The 21,057-nt window shown below is 49.0% G+C and overlaps 2 protein-coding genes across 2 annotated transcripts; both read left to right on the plus strand.

The window, feature by feature from the left end:
- Positions 1-6,617: 6,617 nt before the first annotated feature.
- LOC306812909 (granzyme B-like) lies at positions 6,618-8,975 on the plus strand (the record flags this gene model as incomplete). The annotated part of the gene is made up of 5 exons (XM_079327832.1): positions 6,618-6,626; positions 7,401-7,464; positions 7,886-8,051; positions 8,523-8,664; positions 8,787-8,975. Coding segments are annotated over 5 exons (570 nt in total), but the record flags the coding sequence as incomplete, so codon positions are not given.
- Positions 8,976-13,198: 4,223 nt separating this feature from the next.
- LOC306812910 (cathepsin G-like) lies at positions 13,199-15,732 on the plus strand. Its single transcript, XM_079327833.1, has 5 exons — positions 13,199-13,259; positions 13,681-13,846; positions 14,318-14,459; positions 14,582-14,701; positions 15,188-15,732. Exons 1-5 carry the CDS (start codon positions 13,205-13,207, stop codon positions 15,506-15,508), a joined length of 804 nt encoding a protein of 267 aa, XP_079183959.1. The 5' UTR covers positions 13,199-13,204; the 3' UTR covers positions 15,509-15,732.
- The last annotated feature ends 5,325 nt before the right edge of the window (positions 15,733-21,057 follow it).

The following is a 21,057-nucleotide window of genomic DNA, read 5'->3' on the forward strand; positions in this document are numbered from 1 at the left end:
AGAAATACATTGCTGTTGAAATATTCCTGTGAAATAAGAGAGCAATGTTGTATGGCTGTGCCCTCACCTGAAATACTGAGCAGGTTCCTGTCCCTGCTGGGGCTGTTGGCCTGGGTTTCTGTGTTAAAGCAGTGAAAAGGAAGATTGCTGCAGGGCAGTGCCCTGCTCCTCGTGGCCTCCAGAATGTCACCCCAAAGTTCTGCCCTGCCCAGTCCCACCTGCTGCTTCACACCCACCTGCCCTCTGCTCTAGGTCCTTCAAGTTTTTTTCCACAGAAACACTGCTCCCTCCACTCACTGGGATAACCTCTCCTGCTTCTCCTCTTTCCTTCTCCCCATTTTCTCTCTCCTTGTTTTGCATAAACCTCCTTGCTCCAGGGTACCCACAGTGCTGGAGAGAAGGGATGGCTGGACCCAGAGGCCACATCTCTGCTCACAGCACAGCTGAGGCCAGGCTGCAGCACTGGAGGATTACAGACCATGACTGGAACAGGCAGAGTCACCTCTGGCTGGGAGCCAATGTCTTGGGGTGACTTTATGATGCTTGCATCCCCCCAACCATCTGTTCTTTTGAATATTGAGTTCTGCAGCTTAAAAACTGATCCCAGGAGTTAAGGGGGAGAGAAAATGTGCAGAGTTTGTTATCACAGACTGCACTTGCTCCCCCACATCCTTCCCACAGGCTGTGCTGTCTGCAGTGGGCTGCAGGAGAGAGCTCTCCTTTGCTTTTGGTCAGTTTTTCTGGTTAGCTGAAGCAGAGGAGCTCCCTAGACTGTAGAAGCTGGTGAGAGTCAGGAAAAACAGCAGTTTGAGTTTTCCCAAGCTAATCAAATGAGAACAGAAGGAAAGAATGAATAACGAAGTTTAGCACATGGTGTTGTGAACAGGAAGAGTGAATGACGAACGTGATGTTTTGGTAAAAGCATTTTTGCAAGAGGTGCTGCCTTCCTTGGACCAAAGAGCTTGTTCTATCCTTGGTTCTGTGAACCAGTCTATTAAAATATGTGTCTATTCCTGCAATAAATCACTTCTTCTGCTTTCTGGATGAAGTCTGTGTTCCTGTATTTTATCAGCTCTCCCTAGTTTTACGGCTCCCACTGGCCTTGTCCCTTTGCTCCTCTGATTGGTGATTTCTGATTTCCCAAGGACATCTCTGATGGCAGTCAGCCTCTCTGATAACAACCAGGATCTTTGCCTGGCCCTGGCCAGACATCCCCATTCCCATCAGATGAAAGGAGGGGAAAAAAGTAAAAAATTTTAAAAGTCCAGACGGAACCAGCCCACATGCAGGGTCCCAGGGATCTCTCCAAAGGTCTCTGCTGGGATATGCACCCAACAGACACCCCATTGCTCTCCCTGTGCACTGTGGGTGCTCTGAACAAGCCCAGATCTCTCCAGCTTTCTGAGCAGATGGTGATGAAAATGCAGAGGATGTCATGAACCCCTCTCCAAGCCACAGTCTGGGGCTGTGAGAACAAAAGCAGCGAATGACACGGCTGCAGGCAGGCTGAGGTTTCCTGTTTCAGCTCCACACCACGTTTATAAAGGTTGGCATTCTGTACCTGTCTCCTGCCTGGCCACAGCAACTGCTTTGGCTCCTCCAGTGGCAGAAGATGCTGCTTCTCCTCCTGATCTCAAGTGCTTTTCTCCTGCCCTGGGCTGGGGCTGGTGAGTACACAGGGAGGGGACTTAGACAAGAACATGCAAGGGCACAGATGGACACTGAGTAGTCAGTCTCAGGCAAGGTTCCTGCCTTACCTTCTCTCCTATCTCTACTCTCCTGCTTTCCTCTCTCCTCTTATGTCTCAGCTCAAGGTGTGCCTGAAACCAGTGAGGCATTACAGGCAGCAGAGCTGTGCCCTTTGCTGGCATTTCAGTTGTCCAGAGCCAGGGGTGGTCAGTCACCCCAGGCAGTGCTGCTTGCCTTTGTCTCCATTGCACCAGCAATGCTCTGGACAGCCCCAGGAAGGAGAGTTGCTGGTTTCACTGGCACATGACATCAGAGGATGACCCTCTCTGTTCATGCAGCCCCAAACTCGAGAGGAAATAGCAGAACACATCATATGAACATTTCCCATCTCTCTTCCAGGAAGGATCATTGGTGGGAAGGAGGTTGAGCCCCACTCCAGACCCTACATGGCTTATTTAAAAATACAATCTGTAAATCAGTCTGGCATACAGACTAGTTACTGTGGAGGGTTCCTGATTCACTCAGATGCAGTGCTATCAGCAGCTCACTGTGTGCCTAAAAAAAGGTAAGACCCTCTCTTTCATGTGCAGGTGATTTTTTTTCCAGTCTCACATAGTCCCAAAGGGCCTCAGCCCTGGTCTGGGCTGAAACAGCACCCTGTGTCTCTTTAGCCAGAGCAGGGATCTCTGGAGCTGAGCTATCCAGTGTGAGTTGCAGGAACTGTCTGCCAGGGGCTGAGTGTGCTTGGGGACAGGAATGCTCACAGGGGTCTCCAGGGCCATGGATCCTACCATGGCTTGGAACTACTGCTGGACAAGAGGGTCCAGTGTCTCCCCTCCCCTGTCTCCCTTTGCCTTCAGCATGGGGCAGCTCCACCCGTGTGAGTGTGGGGTGAGGGATGCTCAGCTGGGCTGTGGAAGGAGCCCAGGCTGCAGAGGACTTGCTGAGAGCTGCTCTCTGGGGAGGTTTATCCCCTGCACTGGGAGCTGTGTTCCTGTGGCCAATGCAGCTGGAACATGTTGGTGTTTCCTGGCAGGAGAGTGAACATCACTGTGACTCTGGGAGCCCACAACATCAGGGTCCGAGAATGGAGCCAGCAGAGGATCCCTGCTGCACGCTGGGTCATCCATCCCAACTATTCCCCTGCTGGCTTCATAAATGACATTGTGCTACTGAAGGTATGGCCCAGCACATCCTTCCTGCCTGAGGGATCTCCCCCTGCTTGCCTCCACCTCCCCACACCTATGAACTTGTTCCTAATCCTTGGCTGGCTCTAACACCGTGTTCTCTCTGCATCACAGCTGAAGAAAAAGGCCAGGATGAATGAGGATGTGCAAAATATCTCCATACCCAGGAGGAATGAACGTGTGAGAGCAGGAACTAAATGTGAGGTGGCTGGCTGGGGCTGGACGTCTCAGGAAGGGCACCCCAGTGATGTGATGATGGAGGTGGAACAGGAGGTGCAAGATAAGGAAATATGTAAGCAGCTGTTCAAACGTAACTTCAATCCTCTGTCCATGATGTGCGTTGGACTTGAGAAGAGTAGAAAGGCACCTTACTATGTAAGTGTTGTTTTGGGCTGCAAGCTTGGGAGGAGGTTGGGGTTGGACAGTCAGCTTGGTTCACTGGTGAAAGTCAAACGACACCAGAATGAACCAGGACCTTTAGAATGATGAGCTGAAGCTCTGAAGCTGATGTGCTCCCTGGATTGGGGTGCATTTTCCTAACTATCAACATTATTTCCTTTTTTACTTAAATGGGGCTGTTCTACCCAGCCTAGCCAGTGCTGTGGTGTGGAAATTATTTGTGATACCCTTGTTAGGATGGCTTAGACATTTCCCCATGTCTAAAGTAGGTTCATGTTTTTTTTTTTTTTTTTCTTTCCTAATCTCAAAGAGCCTCCAGGCCTGAATTAATTTCGTGGGTGGGCTTAGTGGAGTGGTGAGGCAGCTACAAACTCTCGAGAGTTGTAAGAGGGGGAGAGGTGGTTGGAACAGGAGGTTCTTCTCATGGAGGGAGGGAAGAGGAAACTTGTTCCTTAAGGCAGGGAGATCATGTCTGACCCCTCTCACTCCTTTCATGACACAGGGTGATTCTGGTGGCCCATTAGTCTGCAATCGTAAGGCTCATGGCATTGTTTCTCATGGACTTGAAGATAACCTCTTCCCTAAGATATTTACCAGAGTCTCATTTTTTGAGTCCTGGATACGTCAGCAGCTGAGGAGGTTTGCACTCCCAGAGCTGCCTGGCTCTCCATCCTCTGACTAAAATGCTCAGTGCCCCTTCTCCACAATGCATCAAACACCTGCTGGTGCTCAGAAGCTCCAAGGGGCAGCTGAACTGGGCTCAGAGAAGCCCCCGTGGTGCAGCACAGGCTTTTGCAGTAAGGAGAGTCTCCTGTGGCAAAGTGAAAATGCAGGTCCCAAGTACACACAGCTTCCCATTGTTTCCTTTCTCCCACTGCTGCTTCAGCTCTGCTTTCTGGCCATCAATAAAAGCATCTTCAAACTTGCTGATGTCTGCAGCCTTCTTGGGAATTGGATGCAATTGAGTGTGAGAATGAGGAGATGACACTCCTTGGGAGAAGCTGAGTGGGACTGTGGGTGGGACAGTGCAGGACAGGTGTCCGTCCCCAAATGCTGCAAATGCTCCCCTTGCCTCCATCAGCCTCTTGCAGTCAAGCCTGCAGGTGGATCCAGGAGCCTGCACAGAACATTTATCCAGCCTGTGAGAAACAGAAGCACCTCCACATGCAAGGGGAGATCATGTGGGTTTCTAGAACCAACTTAAAACCTTCTAAGGATGCTTAGACAGACTGAAGGGCAGCCTGTTAACACTCTGTCTCCCCTTTAGTGTCTTTGAACCTCAGATGAAGTATTTTTTTTGCACCTATTCAATGCCTGTGGGTTAAACTGGAAACTTTCTCCCACTGGATCAGCTGATCAGGCCTGAGTGATCCAGGAGGTGCCCTTGTGGTGTGGTGATGGAGTAGAAAATTGTCAAATATGGCTGAGGACTAAGTAGTACTGCAGAGACAAGCCTGATCACATGTGCCAAGGAGAGCTGTATTTCTTTTAGGCCTACTTATTTGTGTTCACTGATGTTATAAATTACTCACCAAAATTGGATAGTGTAGAACTGTATTCCAGGTCAGGCAACCATTTCTGAAGAAGAACTGTACCTCAGACCTTGGCAGGCATCTGTTGGACTTGTGGCAATTCCAAAATAAGTTATTCCAAGGAGTTATGGGATGGCCCATGTTAATGCCTCAGACATATTCCCAACCCTCATTTTCCAGTCATCATCACTACTCCCAGCCCCTGGAATGTTCTCCCTTCCTTGCATCCCCATTGCCCTCAATTGATGCAGTGTCCCACCCAGCCCACCCCATTGGACCCTACCTTCCCTTTCCCCATCTCTGCACCACTTTCCCCTGTACCCATTGGACCCTAACCTCAACTCCACCCCCTTTCCTGCCCCAGATTTATACACTGGACCTCCCCACATCTTGGTCTTCAACCACTGACCCCGACTCTGAGCTGGTTAGTGTGTTTGGTTTTCTGGGCCTTGTCCCACATTTGTTTTCACTATTATTAAAGTATTTTATGTTGCTCTTCTTTTATTTTACCTTTTATTTACACAAGCCTGTCTCTTTCTTATAGGTAAAAATGAATACAATTCATAATTAGAGTGACAAAAAAATAAAAAGGAAAAAATACATAACAACAAAAGCCAGCAATTCACAGCTATGTAATTTGGACATATGTAATGCAATCATTACATTTTCTTTTGTCTCAGGGCCATGCCTTACTTGAAGTTCAGTATTGTTGTTTATACTGATCCCATGGTGTGTTTCCATAATGACACCAATCACTGTGTAACGTTTCACAAGGGCACTCACAGTGCTGGAGGACAGGGATGGCTGGACCTGAAGGCCACATCTCCATCCACAGCCCAGCTGAGGCCAGGCTGCAGCACTGTAGGTGTGGATTACAGACCCTGACTGGGACAGGCAGAGCTGTGAGCCAAAAACTCAGGGTGACTATGATGCTTGTACCCCCAGTCATCTGTTCTGGTGAATATTGAGTTCTGCAGCTTTCAAACTGGTTCCAGGAGTGAAGGAGGAGAGAAGAGGTGCAGAGTTTATCAGAGACTGCACTTGTTCCCCCACATCCTTCACACAGACTGTGCTGTCTGCAGTGGGCAGCAGGAGAGAGCTCTCCTTTGCTCTTGGTTAGTTTTTCTGCCTAGCTGTGGCAGAGAAGCTCCATGGACTGTGGGGTTTTTTTCCTCTATATTGGAATTGTTCAAACCTTCTCTGGGCTGAAAACCCAGAAGAGCATCAGGAGCTCACACCTGTGGCACACCAGGCCCAGCCTGGGCTGAGACATTTCACAATATCAGAAGAACTGAAAAGAGACTGAGTGAGCAGGGCTGCAGCCCACCACAGGGACTCTGCTCAATTTGTCATCTCTTCAAAGTGGCAAGAGGTTTTATTACTTAATATTGTTAATTTTGGTGCTGTTTGTGTTTTGTTTCCCTGTTAAATAAACAGGGTTATCTTTCCCCACTTCTCTCTGAAGGAATATTTCCCTGAAGCAGCTGGGGGAGGGAGGGACTGCTTGAATCTGTTTTCTAGAGGAACCCCATTCAAAAATTTCCTCCCAAATTTACTCTAAATCAGGACAGCCAGTCCCACTCTGGCTCTGCTCTGCAAGATGCAATGGGAGCCTCATCCCTCCCACCCTCATCCCTCCCAGCAGACAGGTTTCAGGAGGATCCCCATACACATACCACAGTCCCGTGTCTTTTTACAGCACAGGGCAAGGGGCAATGCCAGCATGCTCTAAAGGATTTATCTGTGGCTTTTCTTTAGGCCAAAGCCTTGTAAAATTTGGAACATCCTGGAGGTTTCATTGGCTGGGCTCATGGCCAAGGTGGGTCAGGGAAACGAGGGCTGAGTCCCTTCCAGGTTGTAACTCTGGAGCCAGAGCTGCCAGGGAGGGCTCAGAGAGGCTCAGGCAGGGCTCTCCCCTTCTCCTGCAGACACTGACCCTGCTCCTCCTGGCCTGCACTTGGCCAGGGCCCCTGCTGACCTGCACCTGGGCTCACAGTCTGCCATCCCAGCTGGACCTCAGCCTTTCTCATCACCATGGGCTTGCCAGATCATCTAGAACACCAGTGCTCACGTTGTGAGGCTCCCACTGGCCTTGTGTCTTTTCTACCATGATTGGTGATTTCTGATTTCCCAAGGACATCTCTGATGGCAGTCAGCCCCTCTGATAAGAACCAGGATCTTTACCTGGCCCTGGCCAGACATCCCCATTCCCATCAGATGAAAGGAGGGGAAAAAAGTAAAAAAATTAAAAACTCCTGACTGAACCAGCCCACATGCAGGGTCCCAGGGATCTCTCCAAAGGTCTCTGCTGGGATATGCACCCAACAGACACCCCATTGCTCTCCCTGTGCACTCTGGGTGCTCTGAACAAGCCCAGATCTCTCCAGCTTTCTGAGCAGATGGTGATGAAAACGCAGAGGATGTCATGAACCCCTCTCCAAGCCACAATCTGGGGCTGTGAGAATAAAAGCAGCGAATGACACGGCTGCAGGCAGGCTGAGGTTTCCTGTTTCAGCTCCACAGCACATTTATAAAGGTTGGCATTCTGTACCTGTCTCCTGCCTGGCCACAGCAACTGCTTTGGCTCCTCCAGTGGCAGAAGATGCTGCTTCTCCTCCTGAGCTCAAGTGCTTTTCTCCTGCCCTGGGCTGGGGCTGGTGAGTACACAGGGAGGGGACTTAGACAAGAACATGCAAGGGCACAGATGGACACTGAGTAGTCAATCTCAGGCAAGGTTCCTGCCTCACCTTCTCTCCTATCTCTACTCTCCTGCTTTCCTCTCTCCTCTTATGTCTCAGCTCAAGGTGTGCCTGAAACCAGTGAGGCATTACAGGCAGCAGAGCTGTGCCCTTTGCTGGCATTTCAGTTGTCCAGAGCCAGGGGTGGTCAGTCACCCCAGGCAGTGCTGCTTGCCTTTGTCTCCATTGCACCAGCAATGCTCTGGACAGCCCCAGGAAGGAGAGTTGCTGGTTTCACTGGCACATGACATCAGAGGATGACCCTCTCTGTTCATGCAGCCCCAAACTCGAGAGGAAATAGCAGAACACATCATATGAACATTTCCCATCTCTCTTCCAGGAAGGATCATTGGTGGGAAGAAGGTTGTGCCCCACTCCAGACCCTACATGGCTTATTTAAAAATACAATCTGTAAATCAGTCTGGCATACAGACTAGTTACTGTGGAGGGTTCCTGATTCGCTCAGATGCAGTGCTATCAGCAGCTCACTGTGTGCCTAAAAAAAGGTAAGACACTCTCTTTCATGTGCAGGTGATTTTTTTTCCAGTCTCACATAGTCCCAAAGGGCCTCAGCCCTGGTCTGGGCTGAAATAGCACCCTGTGTCTCTTCAGCCAGAGCAGGGATCTCTGGAGCTGAGCTATCCTGTGTGAGTTGCAGGAACTGTCTGCCAGGGGCTGAGTGTGCTTGGGGACAGGAATGCTCACAGGGGTCTCCAGGGCCATGGATCCTACCATGGCTTGGAGCTACTGCTGGACAAGAGGGTCCAGTGTCTCCCCTCCCCTGTCTCCCTTTGCCTTCAGCATGGGGCAGCTCCACCTGTGTGAGTGTGGGGTGAGGGATGCTCAGCTGGGCTGTGGAAGGAGCCCAGGCTGCAGAGGACTTGCTGAGAGCTGCTCTCTGGGGAGGTTTATCCCCTGCACTGGGAGCTGTGTTCCTGTGGCCAATGCAGCTGGAACATGTTGGTGTTTCCTGGCAGGAGAGTGAACATCACTGTGACTCTGGGAGCCCACAACATCAGGGTCCGAGAATGGAGCCAGCAGAGGATCCCTGCTGCACGCTGGGTCATCCATCCCAACTATTCCTCTGCTGGCTTCATAAATGACATTGTGCTACTGAAGGTATGGCCCAGCACATCCTTCCTGCCTGAGGGATCTCCCCCTGCTTGCCTCCACCTCCCCACACCTCTGAACTTGTTCCTAATCCTTGGCTGGCCTAACCCCGTGTTCTCTCTGCCTCACAGCTGAAGAAAAAGGCCAGGATGAATGAGGATGTGCAAAATATCTCCATACCCAGGAGGAATGAACGTGTGAGAGCAGGAACTAAATGTGAGGTGGCTGGCTGGGGCTGGACGTCTCAGGAAGGGCACCCCAGTGATGTGATGATGGAGGTGGAACAGGAGGTGCAAGATAAGGAAATATGTAAGCAGCTGTTCAAACGTAACTTCAATCCTCTGTCCATGATGTGCGTTGGACTTGAGAAGAGTAGAAAGGCACCTTACTATGTAAGTGTTGTTTTGGGCTGCAAGCTTGGGAGGAGGTTGGGGTTGGACAGTCAGCTTGGTTCACTGGTGAAAGTCAAACGACACCAGAATGAACCAGGACCTTTAGAATGATGAGCTGAAGCTCTGAAGCTGATGTGCTCCCTGGATTGGGGTGCATTTTCCTAACTATCAACATTATTTCCTTTTTTACTTAAATGGGGCTGTTCTACCCAGCCTAGCCAGTGCTGTGGTGTGGAAATTATTTGTGATACCCTTGTTAGGATGGCTTAGACATTTCCCCATGTCTAAAGTAGGTTCATGTTTTGTTTTTTTTTTTTCTTTCCTAATCTCAAAGAGCCTCCAGGCCTGAATTAATTTCGTGGGTGGGCTTAGTGGAGTGGTGAGGCAGCTACAAACTCTCGAGAGTTGTAAGAGGGGGAGAGGTGGTTGGAACAGGAGGTTCTTCTCATGGAGGGAGGGAAGAGGAAACTTGTTCCTTAAGGCAGGGAGATCATGTCTGACCCCTCTCACTCCTTTCATGACACAGGGTGATTCTGGTGGCCCATTAGTCTGCAATCGTAAGGCTCATGGCATTGTTTCTCATGGACTTGAAGATAACCTCTTCCCTAAGATATTTACCAGAGTCTCATTTTTTGAGTCCTGGATACGTCAGCAGCTGAGGAGGTTTGCACTCCCAGAGCTGCCTGGCTCTCCATCCTCTGACTAAAATGCTCAGTGCCCCTTCTCCACAATGCATCAAACACCTGCTGGTGCTCAGAAGCTCCAAGGGGCAGCTGAACTGGGCTCAGAGAAGCCCCCGTGGTGCAGCACAGGCTTTTGCAGTAAGGAGAGTCTCCGTGGCAAAGTGAAAATGCAGGTCCCAAGTACACACAGCTTCCCATTGTTTCCTTTCTCCCACTGCTGCTTCAGCTCTGCTTTCTGGCCATCAATAAAAGCATCTTCAAACTTGCTGATGTCTGCAGCCTTCTTGGGAATTGGATGCAATTGAGTGTGAGAATGAGGAGATGACACTCCTTGGGAGAAGCTGAGTGGGACTGTGGGTGGGACAGTGCAGGACAGGTGTCCGTCCCCAAATGCTGCAAATGCTCCCCTTGCCTCCATCAGCCTCTTGCAGTCAAGCCTGCAGGTGGATCCAGGAGCCTGCACAGAACATTTATCCAGCCTGTGAGAAACAGAAGCACCTCCACATGCAAGGGGAGATCATGTGGGTTTCTAGAACCAACTTAAAACCTTCTAAGGATGCTTAGACAGACTGAAGGGCAGCCTGTTAACACTCTGTCTCCCCTTCAGTGTCTTTGAACCTCAGATGAAGTATTTTTTTTGCACCTATTCAATGCCTGTGGGTTAAACTGGAAACTTTCTCCCACTGGATCAGCTGATCAGGCCTGAGTGATCCAGGAGGTGCCCTTGTGGTGTGGTGATGGGGTAGAAAATTGTCAAATATGGCTGAGGACTAAGTAGTACTGCAGAGACAAGCCTGATCACTTGTGCCAAGGAGAGCTGTATTTCTTTTAGGCCTACTTATTTGTGTTCACTGATGTTATAAATTACTCACCAAAATTGGATAGTGTAGAACTGTATTCCAGGTCAGGCAACCATTTCTGAAGAAGAACTGTACCTCAGGCCTTGGCAGGCATCTGTTGGACTTGTGGCAATTCCAAAATAAGTTGTTCCAAGGAGTTATGGGATGGCCCATGTTAATGCCTCAGACATATTCCCAACCCTCATTTTCCAGTCATCATCACCACTCCCAGCCCCTGGAATGTTCTCCCTTCCTTGCATCCCCATTGCCCTCAATTGATGCAGTGTCCCACCCAGCCCACCCCATTGGACCCTACCTTCCCTTTCCCCATCTCTGCACCACTTTCCCCTGTACCCATTGGACCCTAACCTCAACTCCACCCCCTTTCCTGCCCCAGATTTATACACTGGACCTCCCCACATCTTGGTCTTCAACCACTGACCCTGACTCTGAGCTGGTTAGTGTGTTTGGTTTTCTGGGTCTCTTCCCACATTTGTTTTCACTATTATTAAAGTATTTTATGTTGCTAGTCTTCTTTTATTTTACCTTTTATTTACACAAGCCTGCCTCTTCCTTATAGGTAAAAATGAATACAATTCATAATTAGAGTGACAAAAAAATCAAAAGGAAAAAATACATAACAACAAAAGCCAGCAATTCACAGCTATGTAATTTGAACATATGTAATGCAATCATTACATTTTCTTTTGTCTCAGGGCCATGCCTTACTTGAAGTTCAGTATTGTTGTTTATACTGATCCCATGGTGTGTTTCCATAATGACACCAATCACTGTGTAACGTTTCACAAGGGCACCCACAGTGCTGGAGGACAGGGATGGCTGGACCTGAAGGCCACATCTCCATCCACAGCCCAGCTGAGGCCAGGCTGCAGCACTGCAGGTGTGGATTACAGACCCTGACTGGGACAGGCAGAGCTGTGAGCCAAAAACTCAGGGTGACTATGATGCTTGTACCCCCAGTCATCTGTTCTGGTGAATATTGAGTTCTGCAGCTTTAAAACTGGTTCCAGGAGTGAAGGAGGAGAGAAGAGGTGCAGAGTTTATCAGAGACTGCACTTGTTCCCCCACATCCTTCACACAGACTGTGCTGTCTGCAGTGGGCAGCAGGAGAGAGCTCTCCTTTGCTCTTGGTTAGTTTTTCTGCCTAGCTGTGGCAGAGAAGCTCCATGGACTGTGGGGTTTTTTTCCTCTATATTGGAATTGTTCAAACCTTCTCTGGGCTGAAAACCCAGAAGAGCACCAGGAGCTCACACCTGTGGCACACCAGGCCCAGCCTGGGCTGAGACATTTCACAATATCAGAACTGAAAAGAGACTGAGTGAGCAGGGCTGCAGCCCACCACAGGGACTCTGCTCAATTTGTCATCTCTTCAAAGTGGCAAGAGGTTTTATTACTTAATATTGTTAATTTTGGTGCTGTTTGTGTTTTGTTTCCCTGTTAAATAAACAGGGTTATCTTTCCCCACTTCTCTCTGAAGAAATATTTCCCTGAAGCAGCTGGGGGAGGGAGGGACTGCTTGAATCTGTTTTCTAGAGGAATCCCATTCAAAAATTTCCTCCCAAATTTACTCTAAATCAGGACAGCCAGTCCCACTCTGGCTCTGCTCTGCAAGATGCAATGGGAGCCTCATCCCTCCCACCCTCATCCCTCCCAGCAGACAGGTTTCAGGAGGATCCCCATACACATACCACAGTCCCGTGTCTTTTTACAGCACAGGGCAAGGGGCAATGCCAGCATGCTCTAAAGGATTTATCTGTGGCTTTTCTTTAGGCCAAAGCCTTGTAAAATTTGGAACATCCTGGAGGTTTCATTGGCTGGGCTCATGGCCAAGGTGGGACAGGGAAACGAGGGCTGAGTCCCTTCCAGGTTGTAACTCTGGAGCCAGAGCTGCCAGGGAGGGCTCAGAGAGGCTCAGGCAGGGCTCTCCCCTTCTCCTGCAGACACTGACCCTGCTCCTCCTGGCCTGCACTTGGCCAGGGCCCCTGCTGACCTGCACCTGGGCTCACAGTCTGCCATCCCAGCTGGAACTCAGCCTTTCTCATCACCATGGCCTTGCCAGATCATCTAGAACACCAGTGCTCACGTTGTGAGGCTCCCACTGGCCTTATGTCTTTTCTACCATGATTGGTGATTTCTGATTTCCCAAGGACATCTCTGATGGCAGTCAGCCCCTCTGATAAGAACCAGGATCTTTGCCTGGCCCTGGCCAGACATCCCCATTCCCATCAGATGAAAGGAGGGGAAAAAAGTAAAAAAATTAAAAACTCCTGACTGAACCAGCCCACATGCAGGGTCCCAGGGATCTCTCCAAAGGTCTCTGCTGGGATATGCACCCAACAGACACCCCATTGCTCTCCCTGTGCACTGTGGGTGCTCTGAACAAGCCCAGATCTCTCCAGCTTTCTGAGCAGATGGTGATGAAAATGCAGAGGATGTCATGAACCCCTGTCCAAGCCACAGCCTGGGGCTGTGAGAATAAAAGCAGCGAATGACACGGCTGCAGGCAGGCTGAGGTTTCCTGTTTCAGCTCCACACCACGTTTATAAAGGTTGGCATTCTGTACCTGTCTCCTGCCTGGCCACAGCAACTGCTTTGGCTCCTCCAGTGGCAGAAGATGCTGCTTCTCCTCCTGAGCTCAAGTGCTTTTCTCCTGCCCTGGGCTGGGGCTGGTGAGTACACAGGGAGGGGACTTAGACAAGAACATGCAAGGGCACAGATGGACACTGAGTAGTCAATCTCAGGCAAGGTTCCTGCCTCACCTTCTCTCCTATCTCTACTCTCCTGCTTTCCTCTCTCCTCTTATGTCTCAGCTCAAGGTGTGCCTGAAACCAGTGAGGCATTACAGGCAGCAGAGCTGTGCCCTTTGCTGGCATTTCAGTTGTCCAGAGCCAGGGGTGGTCAGTCACCCCAGGCAGTGCTGCTTGCCTTTGTCTCCATTGCACCAGCAATGCTCTGGACAGCCCCAGGAAGGAGAGTTGCTGGTTTCAGTGGCACATGACATCAGAGGATGACCCTCTCTGTTCATGCAGCCCCAAACTCGAGAGGAAATAGCAGAACACATCATATGAACATTTCCCATCTCTCTTCCAGGAAGGATCATTGGTGGGAAGAAGGTTGTGCCCCACTCCAGACCCTACATGGCTTATTTAAAAATACAATCTGTAAATCAGTCTGGCATACAGACTAGTTACTGTGGAGGGTTCCTGATTCGCTCAGATGCAGTGCTATCAGCAGCTCACTGTGTGCCTAAAAAAAGGTAAGACCCTCTCTTTCATGTGCAGGTGATTTTTTTTCCAGTCTCACATAGTCCCAAAGGGCCTCAGCCCTGGTCTGGGCTGAAATAGCACCCTGTGTCTCTTCAGCCAGAGCAGGGATCTCTGGAGCTGAGCTATCCTATGTGAGTTGCAGGAACTGTCTGCCAGGGGCTGAGTGTGCTTGGGGACAGGAATGCTCACAGGGGTCTCCAGGGCCATGGATCCTACCATGGCTTGGAGCTACTGCTGGACAAGAGGGTCCAGTGTCTCCCCTCCCCTGTCTCCCTTTGCCTTCAGCATGGGGCAGCTCCACCTGTGTGAGTGTGGGGTGAGGGATGCTCAGCTGGGCTGTGGAAGGAGCCCAGGCTGCAGAGGACTTGCTGAGAGCTGCTCTCTGGGGAGGTTTATCCCCTGCACTGGGAGCTGTGTTCCTGTGGCCAATGCAGCTGGAACATGTTGGTGTTTCCTGGCAGGAGAGTGAACATCACTGTGACTCTGGGAGCCCACAACATCAGGGTCCGAGAATGGAGCCAGCAGAGGATCCCTGCTGCACGCTGGGTCATCCATCCCAACTATTCCCCTGCTGGCTTCATAAATGACATTGTGCTACTGAAGGTATGGCCCAGCACATCCTTCCTGCCTGAGGGATCTCCCCCTGCTTGCCTCCACCTCCCCAAACCTCTGAACTTGTTCCTAATCCTTGGCTGGCCTAACCCCGTGTTCTCTCTGCATCACAGCTGAAGACACGGGCCAGGATCAATCAGAATGTGCAATTTATCTCCTTACCCAGGAGGAATGAACATGTGAGAGCAGGAACTAAATGTGAGGTGGCTGGCTGTCTTTTTCATGGTCCCCCAGTAATGTGATGATGGAGGTGGAACAGAAGGTGCAAAATGAGGAAATATGTAAGCAGCTGTTCAAACGTAACTTCAATCCTCTGTCCATGATGTGCGTTGGGCTTGAGAGGAGTGGAAAGGCACCTTTCAATGTAAGTGATATTTTGGGCTGCAAGCTTGGGAGGAGGTTGGGGTTGGACAGTCAGCTTGGTCCTCAGGTGAATGTAAAAGGACACCAGAATGAACCAAGACCTTCAGAATGATGAGCTGTAGCTCTGAAGTTGATGTTCTCCCTGGATTGGGGTGCATTTTCTAACTATCAATATCATTTGCATTTTTACTTGGGGATGTTCTACCCAGTCTAGCCAGTGGTGTGTAAATTATTTGTGATACCCTTGTTAGGATGGCTTAGACATTTCCCCATGTCTAAAGTAGGCATTTTTTTTGTTTGCTTTTCAATCTCAAACAGCCCCCAGGCCTGAATTGTTCCATGGGTGGGCTTAGTGAGGCAGCTACAAACCCTGCAGAGTTGGAGGAGGGAGAGGTGGTTGGAACAGGAGGTTCTTCTCATGGAGGGAGGGAAGTGGAAACTTGTTCCTTAAGGCAAGAACAGCATGTCTGACTCCTTTCACTCCTTTCATGACACAGGGTGATTCTGGTGGCCCATTAGTCTGCAATCGTAAGGCTCATGGCATTGTTTCTCATGGACTTAAAGAGAACCTCTTCCCTAAGATATTTACCAGAATCTCATATTTTGAGCCCTGGATAAGTAGGCAACTGATGAGGTTTGCACTCCCAGAGCTGCCTGGCTCTCCATCCTCTGACTAAAATGCTCAGTGCCCCTTCTCCACAATGCATCAAACACCTGCTGGTGCTCAGAAGCTTCCAGGGGCAGCTGAACTGGGCTCAGAGAAGCCCCCGTGGTGCAGCACAGGCTTTTGCAGTAAGGAGAGTCTCTGTGGCAAAGTGAAAATGCAGGTCCCAAGTACACACAGCTTCCCAATGTTCCTTTTCTCCCACTGCTGCTTCAGCTCTGCTTTCTGGCCATCAATAAAAGCATCTTCAAACTTGCTGGTGTCTGCAGCCTTCTTGGGAATTGGATGCAATTGAGTGTGAGAATGAGGAGATGACACTCCTTGGGAGAAGCTGAGTGGGACTGTGGGTGGGTGTCCTGGGTTACAATGAAAAGATGTGCCCAATGGTCTGTATTATATCACCATCCACTGAGACCAAATGGGGCAGTGATTCTCATCTCTGTGGAAGATATCCTCTGCTCATGGGACATCTGTTAAAAGACAGATGGGGCAATGGTCTTTATCTTTCCCATGACCCATCCTTCCTCCAGGAACATACCTCCTGTTAATATCCATTGAGTCCCATTGCATGACATAAAATTACATCATCCCACTGGGAGATTTTTTTGCTTGTGAAATCTTTTTGCTCAGTAAAAACATTTTCTGTCGGGAGTAGATTTATCCTTTACTCTGAGCTACAAAAGCCCCTTCAAACTCCCTTGTTAACATATCCTTTGGCTTCTTAGTTATCCAGTGTGACTGGCTCAGCAATTCTTTTCTTCTATATCAAAACTTGCTTTCATTTCTATTTCTTCTTCTGATTCTACATTCAAAGATCTTTCTGCTATACATACATATCTATGAGACCTTCCTGTCAGATCCCTGTCCATCCCAACCATGTGGGTTTCTAGAACAAACTTGAAACCCTCTTAGGATGCTTAGACAGATTGAAGACCAGCCTGTTTACACCCTGTCTCCCCTTCAATGACCTTGAAACTCAGATGAAGCATTTTCTTTACAACTGTAAAATGCCTGTGGGTTGAACTGGAAACTTTTTCCCACTGGATCAGCTAATCAGACCTGACTGGGCCAGGAGGTGCCCTTGTGGTGTGGTGATGGGATAGAAAACGTCAAATAAGGCTGAGGCAAAAGCAGTACTGCTGAGACAAGCATGCTCACTTGTGCCAGGAAGAGTTGCATTTCTTTTAGGGTTTTTTTTTCTGATAATTTATCTTAGAAGTCATAGAATGTACCCTCAGCTAGTTTGCTGATGATGTAAAACAGGAGGGAGTGGGTGATACACCAGAAAGCTGTTCTGTCATTTAGTGGGACTTGACAGGCCAGAGAGTTGGGCAGAGAGAAACCTGAAGAGGTTCAACAAGGACAGGTCCAGGGTCCTGCACTGGGGGAAGAACAACCCCAAACACCAGGCTGGGGCTGATCTACCAGAGAGCAGCTCATTGTTTCTCACACTTTGTTTTGCCTCACTCCTCACTGCCATGCAATATTACAAATACTTTTTTGGAGAGTGTCCCAGTCTGGGGTTTCTCCTTTGCCCCGAGATCACCCCAGAGGGACACGAAGGTGCTTCAAACCCTGGTTTTTCCTGAAGCAGCCGAAGAGAGATTGATGGAGATGGTTTTCTCTTGTTCCAAGGATTGTTTATTATTTCTTATCTCAGGCACCTTTTGCCTGGCCAGCAGGGTCTGCTCAGCCTGGCATCCATGGTGGAATCTGCCTGGTGAAGTCAGGGCTTATCTTATATAGTTTGTACTACATATTACATGTTTACAAAATTTTCCCAATACAATACAATTTTATTAAATGGTCCAACCCTGACCCCATCCAATCCAAGAGTGCCAACGTGTCACCCCCGTGTCATCATCACATGGATAACATCGAGAAGAAGGAGGAAAAGGTATCCACCACACAAATTCTCAATCTTGGCCACGTGTCCCTTGTCATGAACATTCCCAAAAGTCTATTTATCTACGTTCTAACAATCTAATTTACACTTCACTAATTTTGGTAGCTTGTTTCCATTCTCTTTGTGCTGACAACTTCCCCCAGGAGTTAGAATTCAGCACCTGTGACACCAGGGTCTCACTCAGGAGCCTTTGAGACCCTTGCCAGGGGAGTTTTGAGACCCTCAAGGAGGCCAGGGGTAGCCCTGGGCTCCCACAGAGAGGTGCCACCAGCTTCATTGATTGGCTTAACCCTGGTCCAAGGTGGGTGTATAGTCCAGCCCTTTGGAACTGTCTGGTGTCAGAGCATGTGAAGGCAGCCCCATGTCTGTTCTAACAGAGGTCACCCTGATCAACATCACTTCCCTTTCCTGCTCTGGTGGTATCATCCAAATCTTGCTGCTGAAACCAGCTTAACCTTCCCAACCCTGAAGACATTGTCTGCAAACCACATCTATGTGGTTTTTGATCTGTGAGTCATGGATGGGAAACTTTGAATGCAGATCATCACCAGGTAATGAATTGGAGCTGTTTTCTACTCTGCTGCACACTGACACTACTCTGGAGTCACACAAAATGGTTGAGATGGGAAGGGACTTTCAGCTCTTGTCTGGTCCAATGCCCCTGCTCAAGCACCTAAAACACCAAGTGCTCAGGACCAGTTCCAGGTGTTTTTGGAACATCTCTGAGCATGGAGACGCCACAACCTCCCTGGCCAACCTGTACCAGTGCTTGGTCACCCCCACAGATGAATGATTTGTTTGCTGATGCTCAGACACTGCTCCTGTCACTGCTCCTTGTCACTGCTCACCACCATGTGTGTCTCCCACTTATGTCCTACCTTCAGAGATTTACATCCACGGATAATATTCCACCACAACCTGCTGTTTCCAGGGTAAAAATTCACACCTATTCCTCACAGGAGAGATGTTCCAGTCCCTTCTCCATCTCCATGCCTCTTTGTTGAACTCTCCCCAGCACATCTGTGTCTTTTACTGGGAGCTCAGAACTGCCCACAGTACTCACTGGTACTGGGGTGAGAGGAAGTATCATGTCCCTCAAGCTACTGGAAACACTCATAATTTGGGTTACCCTAGAATAATTTGGGTAGTAAGGGATCATCTAATTCAACCCCTATGCAATGAGCAGGAACACCTTCTGCTAGACCAAGTTAGTCAGAGCCCCATCCAACCTGACCTTGAATGTTTCCAGGGATGGGGCATCTAAAGCTCTTTGGTCAGCCAATTTAATTGTTTTGACACCCTCATCCTAAAAAATTTCTTTCTTGCATTTAATCTAATAATTAAGATGCTAATCTTCTTCCATATATATATTCTAATAACTAAGTGGCTAATCTACTGTCCTTTAATTTAAAACTATTAGCCTCGTAGTATTGCAACAGACCCCAGTACAGACATCTGAGTGGCATGACTCATCATGATCTCCAGGCAGATATTCAGTTTTTCCTAATTTATTGTTTAAGTATTTCTTCTTCTAATTGTGCCTGAACATTTCTATCACCTGCTCATCTCCCCACTGAGCCAGTTCTTTTCAGGGTTCATATCCCGAGAAAACTGGAGTGCAGAGGGATCAGAGTAAAAGATATGACTTTTCTGTTAATTAAGATTTTTTTCTTTCAATCATTAAAAAAGGCCTGGAAAGCCTTTTGCAATGGTGATGGATATTTCTTCTGTTTCTGTGTATAATTAGTACAGCAGGTAAAGGTAGTGCTAATTAGAGCAGAGAAAGGCTTTGCAAACAAAGCTTTTGGCACTGCTGGGGGTTGCAGTATCAGAAGAGACTGGAATAAGAATTGTCTTATTGCCAGCACATGAAACAAACTTTGACTCAGGTCTCTCTCTGCTTGAATAACAAAGATAATTTTCCTCTCTCTTCCTTATTCCCACCAGGGCATAAACCAGACCAATTCCCTATTAAAATGTTTCCATTTCCATTCTCGCTGTCACACATAATTAGACCAAAAGACAAACAGAAATTAAGCTGTAGGTATTCACTGAAGAACAGCTGGGAGCTCCCTAATTAACCACACACCACTTCCAGCGCTGCGGGCAGTGGCAGAAGAACAACCACAGACTCATTAAGGCTGTCAGCATTTTAATGAGCCCTGCAGGACCGTGGTGCCACCTCCCTGCTCCTTGCAGCTGTGGCAAAATCTGGCAAGGTGCTTTGAGAAATGACAAGGCAGAAGCAGAAACAAACTCACTCGGAGCTTTAATAGAGCCCAGTGTGAGGTGTGAGACCAGAAACTGAGCTGGACAAAGTGTTCCCAGCAGGGCTCATTAGAGCTCAGACTCACAGACTGATCACAGACAGCTCAGGAAGCCTCAAACTTCTGCATCAACCTTCCCTCCCAGAACAGTACAGCAGTGCCTGGGCAGTGCCAAGTGCTGCTTTCTGTAACAATGCACCCCCATGGCAGGTGGGGAGGAAATGCCACGGAGCCACCCCTGCAAAGCTGCTCATCCAAACCACAGAGACACAGAGCCTGCTGTGCAGGGGTCAGCTGCAGTGCCAGCCCAGACACTGTCATTGCAATAGTCACTGCAATGCTGTAACTGCAATTCTGTCACTGCAACAGTGTTACTGCAACACTGTCACTGCAACCCTGTCACTGCAACCCTGTTGCTGCAACACTGTGACTGCCACGGTGTGTCTGCAACACTGTCACTGCAATAGTAACTGCAACATAGTGACTGCCACACTGTCATTGCAACGTGGTCACTGCAACACACAGTGACTGCAATGCTGTGACTGCAATACGGTCAATGCAACACTGCCACTGCAATGCTGTGACTGCAACACTGTGGCTGCAATACACACAGTGACTGCAACACAGTGGCTGCAACGCTGTGACTGCAACACTGACTGTTAGTAACACACAGATTGACTGCAACACTGTCACTGCAAGGCTGTGACTACAACACTGTCACTGCAACACAGTCATTGCAACACTGTTGCTGCAACACTGTGACTGCCATGGTGTGTCTGCAACACTGTCACTGCAATAGTCACTGCAACAGAGTGACTACAACACTGTCATTGCAACACTCACTGCAGCAGAGTGCAACATAGTGACTGCCACACTGCAACACACAGTGACTGCAATGCTGTCACTGCAACACTGCAACTGCAATGCCATGACTGCAACACTGTGGCTGCAATACACAGTGACTGCAACACAGAGTGGCTGCAACTCTGTGACTGCAACACTGACTGTTAGTAACACACAGATTGACTGCAACGCTGTGACTGCAACGCTGTGACTGCAACACTGTGATTGAAACACTGTCACTGCAACACTATCACTGCAACGCTGACTGCAACATTGTGACTGCAACACCATGACTCCAATGCTGTGACTGTAACATACACAGTGACTGCAACACAGTGACTGCAACATACACTGCAGACAGGCTCAGGAGCCAGCAGCCCCCCTGACTCCCAGTTCCCTCCCTCCACCCCGATGTGAGTGAGCCCTGCATTCAAACATGCAGGTTTAAATGCAGCACTTCAGGCCTTGTGCTCTGTTCCCTCAGACATGCAGCATCTCTCTCTCTGCTCTGTGGCATAAATCTTAACAGAGGATGGCTGTAGAACT

This window comes from Erithacus rubecula (genome assembly GCF_903797595.1).
Source record: "Erithacus rubecula genome assembly, chromosome: 27".
Taxonomy (NCBI): domain Eukaryota; kingdom Metazoa; phylum Chordata; class Aves; order Passeriformes; family Muscicapidae; genus Erithacus; species Erithacus rubecula.

Bases quoted from the DNA above. Each gene is read 5' to 3' on its own strand.
- LOC306812910 (XM_079327833.1), top strand. From the start codon at position 13,205: ATGCTGCTTCTCCTCCTGAGCTCAAGTGCTTTTCTCCTGCCCTGGGCT. The intron at 13,260-13,680 runs GTGAGTACACAG...TCTCTCTTCCAG, and splicing joins CCTGCCCTGGGCTGGGGCTG to GAAGGATCATTGGTGGGAAG. The intron at 14,460-14,581 runs GTATGGCCCAGC...TCTGCATCACAG, and splicing joins ATGACATTGTGCTACTGAAG to CTGAAGACACGGGCCAGGAT.